The following is a 16,244-nucleotide window of genomic DNA, read 5'->3' as shown; positions in this document are numbered from 1 at the left end:
TGTCAATTATCACACCTTTCAATCTTTCGATAGATTTCTAGGAGCTTGTGAAGTTTCTAAAGTTATCAAACACGTATACACTCATGGAATACCACACATACTAGAGTAAGCACTGCACCCATCCAAGAGCCACGCCCCAAGCTGGATGGACTATAATTAGGTGGGAGAAGCGGGGGAAGCACAGTAGCAAAAAACAGCATATTTGCACAGCGTAAAACTACAAGTAGTTACGACGTAACTACAGAAGAAGAGACAAGGACAGAAGGAACGCTCTTTCTGTCCTTGTCTCTTCTGTAGTTACGTCGTAACTACTTGTAGTCTTGCGCTGTGCAAATATGTTGATTTCCAATTACCAACTAACCCAAGCATCTGTCTTATCAAGCAAAAAACAGCTCCTGGACCTTAAAAATGCGTCATGTGTGGTGTCTTCATATATTTTGAGTTTTTTATGACCAAGACTTTCAAGGTTTGAGCATATGCTGCTAATGGCAACAGAAGATCACCACTTTTTTAAGGATATCAAAAAAATGCCTCTATAAAACTCACCCTGCCAAGATTAAAAAAAAAAAGGTGTCTGAAGCTTACACGAGTACATGTGGTATTCCAGCGCGCCAAGAAACGTTTCACTTCAGATAGCGAGTGACCCATTGCCAATGCACCGTTCAGCATGCAAAATTGTAACATGCTGGGTTGACAACAGCCCAGAGTGAACTTACCCAATCCACCGGTAATATTTGCCAAAGCGGAGGAGGATCTGAGCTGGCGGGCAGGAGCTTTTGCAGCAATACAGCAGAAGGAAACCATTTTAGTGCACTACACAGAGAACACAACCTAGACACAGGGGAGTCTCCTGTTCACAGACACAAGACAACATGTGTCAACACACACACAGCTTTCAAAAATACAGCCTAAACATATGCAGTGGCGAGCTTCATGCTGCTGAGAACATGCCATGATGCTTACATTAATGCTCACTACATACTGTAACCATTGACTTCACCTCATGTTAAACTTACAAGTGACCAAAAAAAAAACTCCTTCCAAAATTTGTTTTAATTTTCTCTTTTTCATAGCCTTTGTGTATTGTCCAATCAAACAACTCATAATCCTGCACACATTTTAATGTGAAAAAGTTGGAAAAACCTCAGGCACCTTTCTTGCATTACGAAATTTCATGCACAATGACTGTGCCGTCATAGCGCTTTGCAGATTAGCTTTGCGGGCTTTGCTGTGTGTAATGCAGCACTTTATCTGTTAGGCCAGGGCAGCCAGTTAGTCTTCTTAGATTGCCTGTGCTGCCTTCTTGAAGCAGCTATCAACCACTTTCCGAGGTAAATAAAACAATCTAAAATGAGCAAAAGTCCATAAACGGGCTACAAAGGGGTCCAGCAACATTATGCACAAGTCTTCAGGAACCAGATATGTACACACTGGCCGACAGGACGCACTGCATGAGCTTTTGCTGTGCAGGAAAACTATCTTGTACCTTTTGCCACTCGTCTATTATAAGTTCTTCTCACCTACTGCATCCCCATCATTTATCAGAATGATTTGAAATTTCACATCACTACTAGCTAAAGCATTTCATTAAACATCTTCAACAAATAAAATTCAACAGAGTTCACCCAGCCCTAGGCGTAAGCTCATGGACCTCGCAAAACAGAAGGTCCATGATGTGAATCTTGCAGTAACGACTAAACCACATTATGTACAAAATAAAAAGGAACTGATGCATTTAACACAAATATAGCGACTTTGATGCCCTTATTCAACACTGCCCTATAACAAAGATGAATAGTTTTCATACTAGTGGTGGAACAGCCATTTTACTTCTTTTTGGCACAAGGCCTTGTGCAGCGAAAAATTTGCAAGAGAAGCGACCATGACGAAGGTTTCTAGAAATATCGTTCGACACAGGTTTAATATGCATGATCTAGTACAATGGTCTAGTACACATAATACAAGATATTTTAACTGGCCATGCCAGAAACTGCACTGATCTATACACTGTAGGACACTATTCAAGACTCCTTCCCGATTCAATATCTTTCTTGAGAGGAATCTCAACTAGGTTGGCACGAGAAATTCCAAACTGCAGCACAAAGGAGAAGTGGGGTGAGAAAGGTACCGAAGGAGCAGTACATTGAAACTTTTGCAGGGGAGAATGTTTTGTAACAAACAGCAGTTAGTTATATCCGTGGCCATGCACGCTCCACCAACTTCAAGAATGATTGTGAAAAAGGCAGCGTAATTTTTGGTTTCAAATTTACTGCTAAGGCGCAATCGAAGGCAGACGACATCTGCTTTTATGAGTCAATTGGTACACGTTTAATACAACTTGAAGGATGACTCAATGGTCAGATCTTGACAGAGCTGTGCCACCACTGCGTATTTTTATTTTATTTATTATTACATTATTTATTTATACATTTATTTTATTTATTTATACATCACTCCTGCTTGAGCCACATTTGGGCCCAAGAGGAAATGGTGACGAAAAATCGCATGTAGATGAGTGGCATAAAAGGACACATTGTCAATCAAAAAGAAATATACGTAGAAAATACAAAAAAAACAGTTTAACATTAAGTGTTGCTTTTTTATACAAATAAGTTTGAAAAGGATACAAGGTAAATCATGCAATAGCGGATTGTGAACACTTTACACACCAAAGTTCATATTAGCAACAATATTAACAAAGGAGTCTGCTGAGGCAGCGGAAACCGCACTTTAGGGTAATTTATTACAACAGTCACTGGCATCTAGAAATAACGAGTACTTGTGCGAGTTTATGTGGCTCACAGATTGCCTCAACATTTTACTGTGACCCGTTCGAAAGGAACGTCTCGTACGACAATGTAAATATGTAGAGAGATTTATTCTGAAGTGGCCATGATAGAGATGATAAACTAACCTCGATATTATTCTGCCATGACCTAACATCTGTAGGTTAGCTTCGAGAATTTAATGGCTCACACTGCTCCTTCTTGAATACAGTTAAACCTGGATATAACGAAATTAATAAATTCCTGGAAAATTCATTATAAAGAGGTTTTCCTTATATGCAGGTTCGGTGCGAACTTTTGGAAAATAAACGCGCAACTTCAAAATGGGGGGGGGGGACTGAAGTCAGAGCTAACCCCAAACACTCATTTTACAGTAAAAAACTGCGTTATTATTGCAATAGCAATTATGTGGACACTCTCGGCGGATTCTTGCTGTCACCGCCATGTTTTGCAACAATTCCAAATTGACAACATTACCCCGTGCATTGTAACTTTCACAAGCGAATAAAAGCGCGCGAGCGCTGCTGAAGCAGATATCAAATGAGTCCGCCCACCCCTATCGCCTGAAAGTGCATAACATCACCCGCCTGTTAGAACTGCCATCGAAAGCTCAAACAGAAAGTAAACCACCTGTCATAAACGAGCATGAAACAACGTGGGGAGGGGGGTTTCACTCGAGTAGCAATAATGAACTTGGATTTTAACGGCGGTCGCGATCGCTGGTGCGCTTGCTATCTTGACGAGTATCAGTCCGGTTTTAACGCGAGGGGACTGTGTGAAAAGAGCAAGCGTAATCGTTCCGGTCAAAGTCAAAGGCACGCGATTCTTCCCACCGAAGGATAAGCAGGTGCGCACAAGCATCTAACCCCCTCTCCCCCCTCTGCATTTGCGGGGCAAAGTGCATGTGGGAGATAAGCGCCCGTCGGCACATCGTGACGAGCCGAGCGCGGGTGGATTTTTTTTTCTTGAGTTTTCATAGATATAGGTATGTATACATATATACGGTGAATGAAGGCAGTGGCGGCAAAAACCCAGCCGAAACAGCCCATATACATAAATTGCTATCGCAATAAAAAAAAAAAGCAGCAACGCTGAATGTCGTCGGCACACACACCATGCACCCGCAGTGAAACTATGCACGCGCGCACGGCGTTGAAAACGAAGAGCGAACGGCGTGAACACAGACACGGTTACCGCAGAAACTATTCGGCAAAGCGCGCTCCATATGCAGGGCGGCCCCACATGTGACGCTAACTAAAAGTGTGGCACTGCCGAAGTGTAAAAGTAGTTTCGATTTTATTATTTTGGTTTGGAGGGGGGCGGGGGCACACCTGCGCATGTGACCGCGGCGGCGAGAAAGGGGGCAACGCCGGCTCGTAAGGCACAGGCCTGCCTGCCTGCCTTAGGCGGGCGCTGTCCGCGTGCCCCCCACCACCGCTTCACGCTTCGGCAATGGTGGGGCAGCGGTGGGAGATGCATGCTCGTACCAAAATGCCGAAATGCGGAGCGAAATTCCAAGATTGTTTGTGCGAAAAATTCGTTATATCAAGGTTGTCTCCCGCAATTACTTTGTTAGATAGAGGTCGCAAATACACGTGCTCCTATGGAGCGACGGTGGGGAATAGAAAAATTTCATTATATTCAGAAATTCGTTATATGGAGATTCGTTTAGCAGGTTAAACTGTATTCAGAAAAGGCAAACCAAATGGTCAGTCATTGTATTCATTCCAGTTTATAGATATTTTTGGTGTGGCCTCTTAATTGAATCTGCGTACTCTAGGCTAGGTCGCACTAAACATTTATATGCTTTCAGTTTCATGGATGTTAGTTCCCGTGAGTCTGGATGACTGCACGTCAAATACTTTCTTCGTAAATGTCCAACAACACTGCACCATGACGATGACTACTGTACACAACTTCAACACGGCACTAAAGCTACCTTTGAGCACTGCTTTCTGGAGAACTTCCTGGCATAAGGAGTGCATCTCGTCATTGGTCACTTCGAGCAACAGCTCAGTGAGCGTCCTGCGCACTTTCAGCATCTGCAAATTGAGGAACATTCCTCGTAAGGCATAGCATGTGCTTGCATATGTCTACTACAATAGCGCACAACTGATTAAAGATGCGTGTAATACCAAGCAAATCTACAGCGTAATCAACCAACACTTTTCCACAAATGCATTGAATAGAGACAGAAAATAACCTGTGTAATTCCCATTGAACAGTAGCGGAATCCAACATTTTAAAATGACTAACTTAAGCATTTCTAGCTTAAATTGAAAGATAACAGCAACAAAGCCAGAGAAACAGTGAATTAACTGGCAGACAAACGTCACTCATGCCCATGGCCCCAAATTATATAAAGAAATAGAAAAAAGTTCTAGCTAAAGTTCACCACACATCTATACACTGATTAATGGTCATGTATAATCTCAAGTGTTCTTTTTTACCTCCCATTTGGATTATGTGCCCAGCACCAGACATAATAAAGAATACTTACACTGTTTCAAAAATGCCTGTCCCAATGAGTTACCTGTCAACACAGAGTCACTTCCTAAACTCTGCATTTTAAAAGCTTGCTCTGTTTGAAACTACACTAGCTTTGCAAAGAAACCACACCATTACTACCAGCAAGACATGACCACTACGATTCTGTGACACGATGCAGTTCATCCAGTGCTACCTCCCTTGTTATAGCCCGGGAACCGCAACAACTTCAGGTTTCACTAGGAATGTTCGAGTTGATGCTTCTTCACAAGCCTACCATTTCCTGATGCTCTTCCTCAGGCGTCTGGAACCTGAACTCCTCTTCTCTCGGCCGCACAGGTGTGGACTCTGGCGAGGATTTACGTGGTGGCGAAGCACCATTACGTTTTGGCGACAGCTTTGCACGACCAGCTTCACTGAACATGTCAACCGCATCCTTTTCATCTTCAGAGTCTGAATCCTAAAAATGTACACACACTGGTGAACATGTGCCCTTGCTATGTGAATAAATCCACCAAACACAGAATACACTACAGGTAATGCAGCTACTACAGATACTGGTCAGTCAAAAGTCGAAGCGTCGGGATAAAGAAAGCCAAGCGGTACAATATCTCGTCAATGTAATAAAACATGGAGCTACAACAGAAACACAGAAAAAACGCTTATCATAATTCATAATTACATTTTCTGTTGAAAAATGTATCTGTGCACTATAACATGTGAACAGTAAAACAAAGAATTAAACAGCCATCAGGAATACACACAGATCAAAGCATGGCAAAAGTTGGTTTAGAATGAAGCAAATTACAGTTTATCGTGCTGAGAAGAAACAGTACCATATAAACCGGACTATAGGTTGAGTGGGAATATAGGTCGACCCCCCAAGTTCAGGTTACCGAAAAAAAAGGGGGGGAAAACGACCCGAAATTGCCGAACGACATTTATTTCCGAATTGGGCACACCGCACTCCGATCGTCGGAGCTTCCCTCAATCACCATTGCAACTGTTCCTAATCGTCAGACCAAGCACCACTGTCTTCTGAAGACGAGAGTTTGTCGCTGGCCACCTCCCACAGTGCGTTATCTTCCGTGCCACAATGCGAGTTGCTGTTAGAACATTTCTTAAAAGCATTTTCCACCATAAAATCTGGCAAGGAACGCCAGGCGGAAAGCACCCAGCCACAAACAGTTGTAACCGGAGGCCTCTGTAGGCGGCCCGTCGGTGTCTTTGGGTTGTCGCCGGATATCCACTTTTGGTACTTCAGCCGCACTCTTTGAACGGCTTGTTTAGCACGTCGATCCGTTGGAGGGTGGACGTCATACCACCTGGTATCACGGCAAGGTCCATTTTTCCATCGCACAGTGCACGCTTCACAGCGTCGCTTAAGTGACTACAAAACGCATCCAACACCTGCAAGCTGGAAAGACGCAGCAGTGCACCTGGTTGATGGTTCCAGACTACTCGTATCCATTCGAACATCATAAATTTGTCCATGTATCCCTTTTTGTTGACGCGAACGACAACACTGGGCGGGAACACTTCCTTCGGCATTGTCTTACGTTTGAAAATGATGAAAGGCGGAAGCTTTCTACCATCTGCCGCGCATGCCAGCATGACGGTGAAGCGCGAGTGCTCGTTGCCTGTGGACAATAGTTTCACATCCTTGGCGCCGCGCAGCATGATAATGGTCGATGAAGGCATGTCGACCACACGGGGCTTCATCGGCATTGTCAATCTGCCCCATCATGTAGTTGTTCTCCTCCCGAAGCCGGTTCACGAAGCCCTGAAAGTTTATAAGCTTGTCCTCGAACTCGTCTGGAAACTTCTGACAGATGGATGTGCGCCACCGGAAAGAAAATCCTTTGCGTCTCATGAATCGACGCATCCAAGAGTTTGGTGCACGAAACACTTCTCTCGTGAGCCCAGCTTCGTGAGCGAGTTCCACAGCTTTCTTGAGAATGGTATCCATGGTCACTGGCCGCCAGCACACATGAACTTCCCACACAAAGTTCCCTAGTGTATCTTCCAGCTGCGCGTGAACCGCACTTCGCCCACGAAATGACATTTTCCGAGGATTGCACATCTGCAGCTTCCCTTTCTGCACCCTCCAATAGCGCATGCTTTTTTCTGATACAACAAAGCGGCGCTGAGCAGCCATATTACCATTTGCTTCTGCGAACTCAACAACCTCTATTTTAAACGCAGCTGAGTACTGCCTTCTCGTACCGCTACTCTTATTCATTGAAGAGAAAAAAGACCACTAAAAATAAAACACAATGTCAAGCGGAGCAAGAACTTTGATCAGATCGGAGGCAAATCACGAACACAAGAAAACAGACAAGAGAGAAAAAAAAACCTGCTATTGGATTTGAATGCGAATATGGCCGTGTCCAGCTTCTCATGCACATGCAAGCCACATGTTGCCAGACAGCGGTGCACTGTCGGCTAGACACCGCTAATAAAACGAGGGGCGACTTTACCTCGTTGTTTTATTGAAAATACCTCGACTTATATTCCGGTTTTTACGGTATTTGTACAATTTTGAATCTGCTTGCAGTGTTGTATCTTTTATACATTCTGGTATCCGCCTATGTTTTAAAGGGGCCCTGAAACACTTTTTTCAAGTAACCCTGGAATTATTTCACTGGAAGAGCTTATTGCCTCACGAACTCAATGTTACAAAAATTTTAAGAATCCGTCAAGTGCGAGTGCAGTTACAAAAATTTGTCGCATGCTGCAACTCCATTCTCTCTTCTCTCCTCCTGACGAAAGCGCTGGATGCTAAGGAGGGAAGGATGGCAGGGGCAAAGAAAATACGTCACCCGCACCTTGTGACCTTGAGCACTTTTTTCTTCTTTTTTTTCTTTGAATGCAAGACTTTTTCAGTGTGATCGCGCGCGCACGCATGGACAAGTCGCGGCCTTTCACGGCCATCTCTGTAACGATCGAGTGCGCCATGTTCAAATCGGCCAATGGTTGACACATGGCCTTCTACGAGTGATCTTTGAGTTTCCTCCGTTATTTGTTGAAAGAAGAGAAAGCAATTCTTAGCTGACTTTAATCATTTATTGTAAATTCCTGGCTCTGTGCTGCGCTATAATATTTGGCTCGTGTGTTGTCGAGAGCTTTTACAACCTATCGGCAGTGTTTTCTCACCATTCTCAAAAAGTGTTGTAGGGCTTCTTTAACAACTGAGCATTAAATAAATACATTTTCATTGTTGCTGCAAACAACAAAATATGATTAGAATTTGCTTAAAGAACTATTAGTTAAAATATAAATGGGTACCAAGAACCAGCTCACAAACCTCAACATAATTATACAGTTTAATGCAATCTGATGAAGAAATAACTGAGGATACCTTTATTACCCCTGTCACCTAACATGAGTTCTTGTAGCTCAAAATTATCAGTAAGCTTCAAACGGTGCCAACTCCTCTCCACAACCCTCAAAAATGTGCTGGCATTACATTTCAAACTTCTGGCTATTTGAATATAAAGTTAAACCTAATTTATCCCGAAGGAGTACAGCCACTAGAGCGGGTTCAGTCTTAGGGAACAACAAGGACACCTTCAACGTCGCCACTCGTGACTACCGCCGCTGCACACGCGCATTCGGACGCTCAAGCGCGGCAAGTACACAGTACTGCTCTCAAACGAGTCGCAACACTTTAGTGCCTGCGGCAACACCAAACGCAGTACAGCGCACTCTGCAAAAGGGTGGCGGGATAGCAAACGAGGCTTATCCAAGCCATGGGCAAAATAACAACACAAAGGGTGCCACAAGCACGTCTTTGTGGGCAAAAGGATTCACGGTGACACTTCGCTAGGAGGAACGGGCCCTTTCGACTATACTGCACGCTCTCAGGATCAAAGACAACAGGACCCGATCGCTCGAGCGAGGGCGAACTCTGCTTGTGTTGGCTTCAAGAGGTACGGGTCGACGTAGTACGACCACATGCGAACACACCGCAGCGCTCTTCGGCCTAGCGTTCGGAAGGGGCAACGAAAGGTAAGGGTTCGCCGCAGGCGCAAGGCCCAATGATGACTCCCAGCGAGCTCCAAACAACGCTCACTATTCTTTGTCTGGAGAGTTTCTGACTGGCTCACGACACATGCGCGCGAGACATCCAAGGAGACTTAGTGGGGGGGGGGGGGGGGGGGAACATGTGCCCAATCACCTTTTCAAACCCTTGGACGGCAGTGCAACAGCCTAGTTGCGAGGACATGACTGTCCCTTCGAGACACGAGTCAATGAAGCTTCTTGCGAAGTGATGAACACCCCCGCAGCCGGCGCTCGCGATTCCCATTTTCTCAGGTTTCAATTTTTGAGCAGTTGTTGTCAGTCATCCTGTGCCATTTCATAAACAAATTAAGCTATAGCCACTCCGTTTCCTGCACTTGGATTCTGATACATTGATGAGCGCCGTGAAGCTGTCCATATTTGTGTCCACATCATACAGACTTTTGTAATCGGCCTTTTGTAAAAGTTGTTGGTAAGAAAATATGTCCAGGACATTTCAGAAAAATATTTTGTGTGCTTACTTAAATATTAAAAATAAACCAATTGCATTAAGGCACAAAATGAACCCTAGTGAATATTCTTATGCCCAAATTTTGACGAGCTTGTGTCTAATTAGAAAATTAATTTTGGCATGACAATGAGAATCTATCAAGTGTTGTAACTCAAAAATTATATTAGATCGCTCAAAACTGATTTCAGTTATAATATCAGCACAACAAATGACATCTGCATGCTGAATTTCATCTTCTAGCTTAATAAATAAAGACAATTTTCATTACCACGTCTTCCCTTAACATCACTCTCGCTCCCCCAGTGCCGACAAACTGTGGAGGAGGATATAGAGTCATGTTAGTACATGAGAACCACGGAAATAGGCAGCAAAGCCTGCGAAATGGCAGCAGGCTAGCCTTTATTCCCATAACGAACATGAAACGACAAAGCGAGGAGGAGGGGGGTGCTCAAGCAGCAACTGTGAACTTTGATTTTTACAGGCGCGATCATTATTGCATGCACTATCTCGGAAGCAAACCGGAAGCAATCAGGAGGTGGCTCGTACACTTTTTTACAGACTGCACTGTACACGCGAAGAGACTGTGAAATGGGCATTTCTTTTTAATGCAACCGTATTCTCTTCCACCAGCGTTTCATAGAGTTGTGCGATACCAGATCTAAAAAAACTTAACTGCTTACCTTACTTCGTTATAACATTATAATTTGTTGCTGCCACATTCACTGTTTTGTTCTTGCAGTGACTTTTTTTCTTTGGTGAACATTTATAGGACGTCAATACCATGCTCGTCCAACCACAAGAGTGGCTCTGGCAACGCGAGCTAATCGCTATGTTCATTGGAGTCTAGTGACCCTATGCCAGGGCACAAGACGGCAAAGCGCATTACAAGTTGACCGCCGAAGATCTCTCGTCATTGTGGTGTCGAACAGTTGCCACCAGCCCCCAATATGAGATCTCCTCATTAGTGGTGACACGATTGTCCGAATATATATAAAAAAATTTTACACCGATTCTCATCGGGCACCATTCCATGAGAGTGCACCGACACCACACACAAGCGTACGGCACCGATAATTAGAGCAAACAACACAGATACGATACAACACTATTAAGAAAGGTGACATCCATATGCAACACAAGCTTGAAACCTAACCTGGCATAACAACACAGAGCAAGATTTTTTTTTAGTTGCATCACCTGGTGTCACTTGACAAAGTGTAGATCTGAGACTTCTACAGCAACCAAAGAGTGCCTCTGTCAAGAGTCTTTTTTTTCCCCCCTTAAATGGGTGGGGGCACGCACGTGCATTGATGGCTCCAGTAGTGACGGCCGGCCTCTTACACACCCGCATGCACTATCGAGCGCTTGCTCTTGCCTCGCAACCGCCAGGGCTTTAAGCCTGCCTTAACACCGCCGCCGCCGCTTCGCGCTTTTTTTCGTCGGTGGGTCAACCGCAAAGGTGCATGGTCGAGCCAAAATGACAATATTTAGGGCAAAATCCCACATTTGTCGGCGGCAAAATTTCGTTATATCAAGGGTGTCTCCCGCTGCCACTTTGTTACACAGAGGTTACAAATACGTGTGGTTCTATGGAGTAAAGATGGGGAAAGGTAAAACTTTGTAATACTGAGAAATTTGTTATATGGAGCTTTGTTATGGGCAGATCTAACTACAATTCCAATTTAGAACTTATGCCATAGTACAAATTCCAGAAAATTGAACTGTGAAAAGTCTCGGCATTCAATATTTTCTATAACACTGCAAGTATGTGCTATGGATGTCCCACACACCCAGAAACACTCTGTATAAGACATCAGCACACCGTTCACTGGACATGTTATGCACAATTCACTTACAAACTTAGATTTTGTATTTGTTGGGTCGTCATCTTCAGCCTGTCTGCTGATCCTTGCACGCCGCTCTGCTTCTGCCTTCTCTCGTTCCATCTTGCGCATTTTTTCCCTCTCCATTTTCTCCAAACCCTCACGAATCCAACCGGGCAATGTTTTGCGTTTGGCGGCATCTAGGACATCAAGAGACATGGGAGCTTCCATGTTAATGTGCCCATGCTCACGCTTAAATCCTGAAACGACACAAGGAGAGGTTTTAGAAACAGGCACAGTTACATTGCAAGAATGCCTTCCAGCAACCAAGAACACAGACACCAGGAAAGAAGACCATGCCATGAGCAGCGCAACAACACCACACAGTCATGCCTTGTTTCTTGGTGTCTTTTGTTTCCTGCGTGCTTGGTTACCACTGGAAACCACTTTGCAATGTGCATCTAACGTCCTCAGGTGAGATACAAGCAGGTTTTTCAACGTTGCTCGTAAATGCCCGACACCGAAGAGACACAAAAACTGACCTAATTGTGGCATTTCTTCCTCAAAAAAGGGAACCTGGGCATCCTCCCTGTCATTGCAGCGCTCCTTCCTCAAGAATGGTGGCGGGCACGAGTTCTGGCCCATGCCCCAGTATTGGTGCTGGTAAGGCTCCCCGGCATTTGGATAACTCTGCGAGAGAAGCCCAATGGCATAGCTGAAATGTGTGTCACTTAGGATGACATAATGGCCAAGCTTTATTTTTAATTATTATCCTTATCTTGTTGAACTGTCTTGGCTGCTGGAACCCCTATAATTCGCCATAATGCTCATGCAAACACAGCTTTTTGTGGCCTAGACATAACTTTTATTTTTGTTGTGCAAATTTGCACATTGTACATATCTAAAGTATTCAAATCGTTTATTTTTCCTTATCTCTAAGGATGGGTGAAGATGGGGGGACGACGAACACACATGCACTAAGTCATTAGATCTTCTTCCCATGATGCTTCAGATATTACAAAGCCAATATGTACTTTCAAAAAGCATCTTCCGCAGCCTTCTGTTTAATTATGTCATGAACAACTACAACAGAATGCATAGCTGCAAATATCATTGCTTTGTAGGGCACCATGTGGCCCTACAAATTGCGACACCATTGACTCACCTTCATACTACACCAATAGCTTTTACATTAGCTTGAACTTCATGAAGTAGGAAAAAAAATTGGTTGGCAAGCATGTTAACACCCAAAAAAAATTTAATCCCAGTGACAATTTAAATCAGTTTATGCAGGCTTGTCTTATTCTTATATTGCATGGGCTTCATGGGCAGCACTAAGCTTTTAGTATTTTATATTAAACCTTTAATGATTCGAGCCAGGACAGCTGTGCAATACAACAACGCTGGTCTGTTCATAACTGTTGGTAGTTGACTGAGCTTTAACTTGTATACATTGTTACCAGGCATTCTTCACATGCAAGAGCAGTGACTGTGGCATTATGCCACACGGTCCTCCTCAGCGCCACTAAATAACCGCAGGATGCCTGCCTCATTTGGCTGGAGCAATGTCTGAGCTGCACCTACGTCCATGAGTGGTGGTGGAGGTGCGTACTGGGCGTACTGTTCAGCCCCGCCATGGTTGTAATCGTAGCTCTGGGAGGCATGTGGCTGGCTGGACGAGACGTGGCCGTAGTCAAAGGTTTCCTTCTCAGAGACACCCATGGGTGGCATGGGAGCAACTGCAGGAGGGCCCATTCCACCTCCTGGCATTGCCTGATGTGGACCCAATGACTGCCAGGGTTTTCCTTCCCCAGCCCCCCAAGACGACGACGCTGGCCCTGCCCAGTAGCCTCCTTGTGGTGGAGGTGGCCCAGACGACGGCATGCCTCCTGGTTACACAAGCAGAGAGCAAAGCAAGAACCATAAAATAAAAACTAGTTTTTTTTTTTCTTGCTGGGAACCACAAGTACTGTGCATGTAAAACTACAAACTTCACTGATAACGCTGGTCATCATCATCAGCAGCAGCAGCAGCAGTGGTGGCGGCAGCAGCAGCGTTAGGTTAGCTAAGCCCGCTGCAGGGCGAAAGCTTGGTTTATGTTTTGCCAATCAGCCTGGTCTTGTACTTTCTGCGGCCCTGCTATCCTCCCAAACTTCTTCATCTTATCTGCCCACTTCCCTTTTTGTTTCTCCCTAACGTGCTTGCCTTCTCTTGGGATTCAGCCTGTTACATTTAGATGAACCTCAGTTAGTTTGCCTTTAAGCTACATGCCCTGCCCATTTCTTCTTCATTTCTAGTAAGATGCCCTCAACAACCATTTTTTCCCTGACCTACTCTGCTATCATAAGTCTGTTCAAGACCTACAAAAGACAGAAAAAGACGCAACAAAATGGCTGACTAAAATTAGTATTCTGGCCCACACATTTTAGCCTGATGCCACACACTATTCACCTTGTTTCTAGTATTCATATTGTGAATCTTGAGCATGGATGACTGACCAGCTCCCCCCCACCTTAGCTACGGCTTCATTAACAATAGTGAAGTAACATTTCGTCCTTTGGTATGTCCTCCATCTATATAGTTTCACATGACTCGTATAGCACAACTTGCTTAAATATGAAAGACCGGCCCACCAAGCCTTATTAGGCATTATGTGGAATGTTCAAAAATAATTTGTTTGAATCTACTAAGCAAAGTGGTGCACAAATCATGTCAACGTCACTTTACACAGATTTATTTGAACTATGATGACAGGCCTTACATACTCCTATGAAGCACTGTTGCTATCGTCTCAGCACCTTACTTAATATAATATGAAGCATTCTACATTCAGCTCCTCTGACATCTTTGTGCTATAATTATTAATGAGTGTCTTATCTCAATGCTCAAGTATGATCAATACTGTCAAATAAGCCGTGATCGCTTAGCATACCATGCTTTGTAGTGGATTAAGAAGTAGTCAAGATCAATCTGCACACTGCACAACCCCAGCTAAAGCGCCCTCAGAATGGTGAAAACTCATGTCGAAGGGCATACATTAGATTTTTTGTAAACCACTCATAGCATGCATACTGATTTGGATCATACCTTCCAGCAATTCAATCATAATGATCAAGAGGATTTTTTTACAGTGAAAGCTGCTATAAGATCACAACTCAAGTCACACGCAGTTGCCCGCTGCCCCAGCTTGTAACCACATCGAGCAGAATTTGAAAAAAACCTAGCACCAATGAAAAAGGAGGGCTCGTACCCAGGTCCGCTTGGTGCCAGCCCAGTATTGTACCACTGAGCCACACCGGTACTTGGAACTTGTAGGCTAACTTGCCTTAGGCAGGGTTGATGGCAGGAAAGCAATCGCGTTAATATGACTTATAAAGCATTTTAAAACAGCGAAAGAATCCAGTCGTCGCACAATTCGAATAGCGTAATGAGTGGGTCGTCCAATGCTCCAACCCATTACAAAAGCTTGTTCTTGTTCAGCCTTAATTCATGGTCGTCAACCACTGCATAAACAATTGGCACAAAATTCCTTGCAAATGTTTAGCAGATACCACGCTTCTGAGAAGAATGACAGAAAATAGCATAGTGAATGCCGGTCTATTAACTAAAAATTTTTATTATTAATGCCCTAGTGGGTATCAAGCAAGTGTGCTTGCAGTAGTTATACAATGAATGTTTTGAAAGGCTCTGAAAGGTCGCTCTTTTTAGCTTTCGCTGCGACTGTGCTACGCCTTATGCGCAGGCCTGGCTTTTTTTTGTTTTAATTGACAGAGTTTGTTTCAGAAGGCACTAGGCTGAAGTTGACAAGCACACGAGAAAGAAACACAAGCACTGAAACCTGTGTGTCTACTGCTGTCCAATATACACCTTGCTTCATTCAATACAATGCACAGAAAGCCCAAGCAAGCTAGCTGCAGTAAAGGATAGCACCTGGCTAAGCAAGGCGTATGTAAGTTGCATACCAATTTGCGGTGGAAGAGGTTTGTGTGGTACAGATGGAGGCATCCCATGATGTGCCTGCGGTGCCGGCAAAGATGGTGCAGGCACTCTGGGTGCCATAGATGGGGCCATATGTGGTGCTTGCATAGGCGGTTCGGGCCCAGGGGGTGCCTGCTGCATTTGGATCCATTGCTTGGCGAGTTGGGCCCAGTCCACTGAGAAAAGAGTATTCTTCAGACAAATGCTGAGGCACAAGAAATGAGTTCTGAAAGAGTCCCTCCAAGTTAAAGGCCAACTGCAACGAAATTTAACTTGGGCGGAAACGGCCATAAATACGTAGTATATATACAGTTACTGTACCGACAGTGAAAAATATTGCAGTCTCGTATTTTATTTATAATTGGTGTTATAATTGTCAGTAAGCAGATGACGCCGAGCTCTAGGGGTGTGCCCAGGCAAATCGGACAGAACCGGATATGACGATTACTACAGAAACGCCACCACGTCACTCCTTGTGAGCCTCTCTGTAGCTGAATCCCTCTTTCATTGCAGCGCGTTTGAAACACGTCTGCGTTTGTGCGGCCTGGGCACCGCCTAAAGACAGTGCGCTTGAAACACGTTCGTGCTGCATTGAAGATGGGAAGTCAAGTTCAAGTCAAGCAGCATTTCGGAATA

At 44.3% G+C, this 16,244-nt stretch overlaps 1 protein-coding gene across 3 annotated transcripts in view; it reads right to left on the bottom strand.

The window, feature by feature from the left end:
• The window catches only part of LOC119174952 (uncharacterized), a 32,168-nt gene that overhangs the window by 13,318 nt on the left and 2,606 nt on the right, over nt 1–16,244 (bottom strand). For 2 of the 3 annotated variants that reach the window (XM_037426096.2, XM_037426097.2), the window contains exons 3-9: nt 15,593–15,784; nt 13,215–13,519; nt 12,173–12,320; nt 11,664–11,890; nt 5,551–5,733; nt 4,726–4,828; nt 717–773 (exon numbers count right to left, since the gene is read on the bottom strand). In XM_037426096.2, the coding sequence (XP_037281993.2) occupies nt 717–773; nt 4,726–4,828; nt 5,551–5,733; nt 11,664–11,890; nt 12,173–12,320; nt 13,215–13,519; nt 15,593–15,784 (1,215 nt within the window). The remainder of the gene's footprint in view (nt 1–716; nt 774–4,725; nt 4,829–5,550; nt 5,734–11,663; nt 11,891–12,172; nt 12,321–13,214; nt 13,520–15,592; nt 15,785–16,244) is intronic. The other variant, XM_037426098.2, reaches the window with a different exon arrangement.

The sequence above is a fragment of the Rhipicephalus microplus genome, chromosome 5, assembly GCF_043290135.1.
Source record: "Rhipicephalus microplus isolate Deutch F79 chromosome 5, USDA_Rmic, whole genome shotgun sequence".
NCBI classification, from domain to species: Eukaryota; Metazoa; Arthropoda; class Arachnida; order Ixodida; family Ixodidae; genus Rhipicephalus; species Rhipicephalus microplus.
This window is presented reverse-complemented; position numbering and strand designations above follow the sequence as displayed.